Source organism: Meriones unguiculatus, chromosome 1 (genome assembly GCF_030254825.1).
Source record: "Meriones unguiculatus strain TT.TT164.6M chromosome 1, Bangor_MerUng_6.1, whole genome shotgun sequence".
In the NCBI taxonomy this organism is placed as follows: Eukaryota; Metazoa; Chordata; class Mammalia; order Rodentia; family Muridae; genus Meriones; species Meriones unguiculatus.
Window position 1 is genome coordinate 17,839,600 of NC_083349.1, and position 5,408 is coordinate 17,845,007.

The 5,408-nt window shown below is 43.3% G+C and overlaps 1 protein-coding gene across 1 annotated transcript; it reads right to left on the minus strand.

The window, feature by feature from the left end:
- Positions 1–309: 309 nt before the first annotated feature.
- LOC110540188 (olfactory receptor 13A1-like) lies at positions 310–1,260 on the minus strand. Its single transcript, XM_021627001.1, has one exon. The coding sequence runs from the start codon at positions 1,240–1,242 to the stop codon at positions 310–312; it is 933 nt and encodes a 310-aa protein (XP_021482676.1). The 5' UTR covers positions 1,243–1,260.
- Between the last annotated feature and the right edge of the window lie 4,148 nt (positions 1,261–5,408).

The following is a 5,408-nucleotide window of genomic DNA, read 5'->3' on the forward strand; positions in this document are numbered from 1 at the left end:
TTACACTACAGAAAGAGGCTATGTTTTTTACTATCACCATTATCACCCACTTAAAATCCTCCAGTCTACAAAGGTGGAATCTCCATTGAGATAAACTTTACTTTTGAAATGGTTTGCACTTGTCAGGAAATAAATCTGTTTTAATTTACATTGTCTCTAAGAAGTTACAGTAAGTGGAACTGTCCAGTCCTTCCATCAGAGAAAGGTTTTATAAAGCAGCGATAGGTACACTCTCACTCCATGAGGCTGCTCTCCAGAAAGCATGTTTAGAAGCAGCCCAAGCTGGGAACACAGCCCGCACATCTCCACCTAATGTGAGAAAGAGGGCAAGAGTCTGCCCAGGGCGAGCTTGACATCCTTGTTCCTCAGTGTATAGATGAGGGGGTTCAGGGTCGGGCTGAGGACCGAGTACAGCACTGAAGTCACTTTGCTTCTTTCTGGGCTGTAGCTGGAAGCAGGACTGATGTAGGCACAGAACACAGAGGAGTAGTACACACAGACCACGATGAGGTGGGAGGAGCAGGTAGAAAAGGCCTTCCTCTTGCCCTCAGCAGAGCGCATGCGCAGGATGCTGGCGATGATGTAGCCATAGGACAGCAAGGTGAGCACAAAGTTGATGCCTCCGTAAAAGGCATCTGCCACAAGAGTCATAACGCTATTCACATATGTGGAACTGCAGGAGAGGAGGAGGAGTGGGGGAATCTCACAGAAGAAGTGGCTGATGACCTTGGGGCCACAGAATGACAGCCGTGTCATCAGACCTGTGTTGATAGATGCACTCAATGCACAGATGGACCACACACCAATGGCCAGGGCCCCACACAGCTGTGGGCTCATCCTGGAGCTGTAATGCAGGGGACAGCAGATGGCCACATAGCGGTCATAGGCCATGACAGTGAGAAGCAGCAGTTCAGAGGATCCAGACCACACAAGGAAGAAGAGTTGGGTCATGCATCCCTTGAAGGAGATGGTATTTTCCTCAGAAACCAGGCCAACCAGAGCCTTGGGCAGCACAGAGGAGGTGCACATAATATCCATGGTGGCCAGGTTGCACAGGAAAAAGTACATGGGGCTGTGGAGCCCAGTGCTGGAGGCAACCAAAGCAATGATCACTATGTTGCCTGTGAGAGTCATTGTGTAGAGGGACAGGAAGCAGACTAAAAGGAACAGCCTTAGACTGGGGTGCTCTGAGAAGCCTTGCAGCACAAACTCTGTCACCATTGTCTGGTTGGGACTGAGCATCCTTGTGGGGAGTATCCAGTTCACAGATGTGTCTGTCATCTTCTGAGAAAATATTAGTTTACCATGCCAAAGCCTGAATTAGAAATTGGACCATCTCAAAATTCTCTGCTGTCAGAAAAGGAAAAAGTGAATGTATTTCCATTGGATAAGCCTCTTGTCCCTCATTTCCTTACCATGTGATTTGATGTGTGTGTGTGTGTGTGTGTGTGTGTGTGTGTGTCTGTTTTAATTTTGATTTTTCACCAAGAATTTTCTCCCTGTAGATTTGGATCAAGGACATCTGCCCCTCCCTCATCTTCTTGCACATGTGGACTGAGTGAAGCATCCATCACTCAAGACCTGCCTGTGCTTTACATGTCTGTCAGCTGTAGCTCTGTGCTGTGCTGGCGGTGCTGGAAATGCAGTGTCCCTCACCTCAGCAGCAGAATTCTCCACACAACGCCAGCTTGAGATGACACATTGAGATGACTCTTCCTTCACACTTAACTTACTGGATTCTAAGTTACTTTATTTTCTCTGATATTTGGAATGGGGTCTCTTCTAGCCATCAAAATCTTATAATTATATTTCTCTATGGCTATGTAGAGCTGTATCTCCAAATTTAACTTAACTGTGATTTGTGAGTTCTCCTATGGATGAAACTGCCCTGATTTTAACACACTTAAAAATCAATCATCCCAGAGAACATTTCTCAAAACCTCAGCCTGTGGTTTCACTCCTTCCAGGAGCCCAGCCACCTCTGGGCTGCAAGTGTGCACTTCCTCCAGAAGATCTGACCACCAAGCACTGTCTAGCCTTAGGAACAGAATGAAGTGTGGGGTGCTGAGTGAGTGCTGAACGCTGTCCATGTCACAAGAATTCTGGTCCAGCCAGGGGTGCGGGAAAAGGAGATTTTTTTTCTGCAATAAGTATTACTGCTCTTTAATTGGGCTACTGGCACCAGGCCAGGTGGCAGCAGGGAACTCAGGGCTCCGAGACCCAGTCAGATGGCAACGAGCGCCTGGCCAGACAAACATGGCACTTGGAACAGCTGGTAGAGCCGTACTGGGCCAAGAAGAGCAGCAAAAGCTCATGGAAGCCCAGTGAGCTCTAGCAATGATCACGACTGCAGTGGTTCTGCAGCAACTGCCTGGCCTGAAGTCAAGTCCAGGGGTTCAGCAATGAACAATTCGGGGAAAATCTCAAATTTGAGATTTCTGGGGTTTGAACATGCTCCATATTGCTAATTCCATGCCAACTCCCCGGAGGCAAAGTCCATGTGGCCCACACCAGCCTACAGACAGAACGTACTTCTTTGCCTCAACCAACTACAGTGGTATCAAAGTCAACATATCCAGAAGTGAAGTCATTGCCACATCTACTCCTGTTCCTGTGTGACTTCAATGGCATGCATAGAAACCTATCATCCTCTTCCCGGCATGTTAAGATGAGATGCTTGTTTTACAGACCACAGTTCCATCTCCCTGCTCCTTTTCTTAATTTTAGTCTATGCCCATTGAATATCCTCAGTAGCGTCCTGTTCCATGTGCCAAATATGTTCCTCTGCACCCTCTGACCTCTTTCGTCCAACTTATCCTCAAAGCTTGCAAGTACAGCTTTCTCAACATTAGAACATGCTCTCAATTTCTGTAGCTCTTTTGTAATTTCTGGCTTCTTTTCATTTCCAATATTTCCAGTTTCCTCCTCCATCACTCAAGGAGTACAGAGTGTGCACCTTTAGATCACTGGTCTTTGGTACCTAGTCCTAATTCACTATGTGTGTCTCCAGACCTTCAGCAAATCACACTTTATAGATAACAAGGAGACACATCTGACATCCCCCATTAGCCTTTTCTATAGGTTCCTGCATGAGTTCCTATGTAAACACACTCTACCCCATCTATAAGCATCTTTGTGGCAATCATTTGCGATGATACTTATCAGGAAATACCTTTTCCTTTGTATCTCTCTTTCAGTGCCCAAGACGAAAGGATATTTTCCTTCATGACTGAGCACAACCATGACATATTAGTCAGTGAAGTGTGTTCCCCTTACTGAATCCAGTGGTGCTCCCCTCTTCCCCACTTTGCCCTACACCGGTTCTATAAGACTTCATTTTCTTTGGTCACATTTTATCTCCTGTGTCTTTTCTATTCTATGGCTCACAGCTTATTTTCCTCCTCATCTTATTAGTACAAGTTGAATTTTAAACATTATTTCTGCCTCTGTTTCAAACTAGAGGTACTCAAAGATGTTTACCCTGTGCAACCATGTGGCAGTGTTATATCTGACCATGCCCCTGCCTCCATTCTGTTATATCAGAGAAGACCAATGTATAGCTTTATATTTCAAGTTATTCTACAGGAAAAGAACTACAGAAGCAAATTCCTCATAAAGGTCCTGGTATTTTCTGAATCTCTCTAGCTAATACAAGTACATCTGAATTTTGGATTACAGTTCTGATAATACTGGTAATCTAAGAATGGTATTAACCTCCTTCCTTCCCCAGGGGATGTTTATTCAGATTCACCCTAGACTGAACTAAAAGGAAAGAGAAAAAGGAACTGAAACCTGTTTACTAAAAACCTTTACAGTCAGATGAATTTCTGCCACCAATAGCACATCTATAAATTCTAATTATATTGAAAATAACTAACAGATGGCTATGTTACACCCCTAAAAAGAAATGACAGAGAAATGTAATAAATTGGATGATTTGAGGAACCAAACATATGTCCACATACTTACAGACACAGGAGTAAAAATATACACTAGAGTTAAAAAAATACATACACTTTTTTCAATTAATAGTCATGGTCACCCTGGATGATTGCACACAGAAGAATTATACTAGATCTACATTGATCATCTTTACAAAAGTCAACTTCAAGTGGACCAAGACCTCTACCAACACCATGAAAATGACAGAGGAGAAAATTAAAAATATATATATTCGGGAATTCATTCTAATTGGAAAGGACTTCTGAACAGAAGCATGGTAGTATAAGCACTGAGATCAATAATTGACAAATAGGCCTACTTGCAATTGTAATGCTTCAGTACAGCAAAGAGGATCATCATTGTAGTTAAGAGGTATCCTACCACATTTGCTCAACCATGTTCGTAACAGCTCTATTCATAATAACCAGAATCTGGAAACAACCTATATGTCCTTCAATGGAGGAATGGATACAGAAAGTGTGGTACATTTACACAATGGAATACTACTCAGCAATTAAAAACAAGAAAATCATGAAATTTGCAGGCAAATTATGGGAACTAGAAAAGCTTATCCTGAACAAGGTAACCAAGAAGCAGAAAGACACATATGATATATACTCACTTATTAAGTGGATACTAGCCATATAACATAGGATAAACATACTAAAATCTATAGCCCTAAAGAAGCTAAACAACAAGGAGGACCCTAGAGAAGATGCTTAATCCTCATTCAGAATGACAAACAGAATAGACATCGGAAGTAGAAGACAAGGAGGTCCTTCCACAGAAGATCTCTGAAAGACTCTACCCGCCGGGGTATCAAAGGAGATACTGAGACTCATAGCCAATCTTCGGGCAGAGTGCTGGAATCCTTGTGGAAGAAGAGGGAGACAGAAAAACCTGGAGAAGACAGGAACTCCACAAGGAGAACAAAAGAGCCAAATACCTGGGCCCAGGGGATCCTGCAGAGACCAATACTCCAACTAAGGACCATGCATGGAGAGGACCTAGACCCCCTGTTCAAAGGAAACCCATTGGCTGGTCAAATTTTAAGTGGGTTCTCTAGTAAGTAGTACAGCAGCGGGCTCTTTGATCACCTCTCCCTGGTGGGTGCAGCCTTGCCAGGCCACAGAGGAAGTTGATGTAACCAGCCTTGATGAGACCTGATAAGCTAGGGTCAGATAGAAGGGGAGAAGGTCCTCTCCTATCAGGTGACTAGGGAAAGGGCGTAGAGGGAGAAGAGAGAGAGTGGGTGTGAATGCAGCGGGGATACAAAGTGAATAAATTGTAATAAATAAATATATAAATAAAATTAAATTAAAAAAGGTATTCTACAGAATGGCAAAAATTTACCACTTAGACATCTGTCAGAGGGTTAATAGATAGAATATTTTTTAATTAAAAATTAAAAAAAAAAACAATCCAGCTTACCTGTGGAATGGCACTAAGCAGAGAGTTTTCAAAAG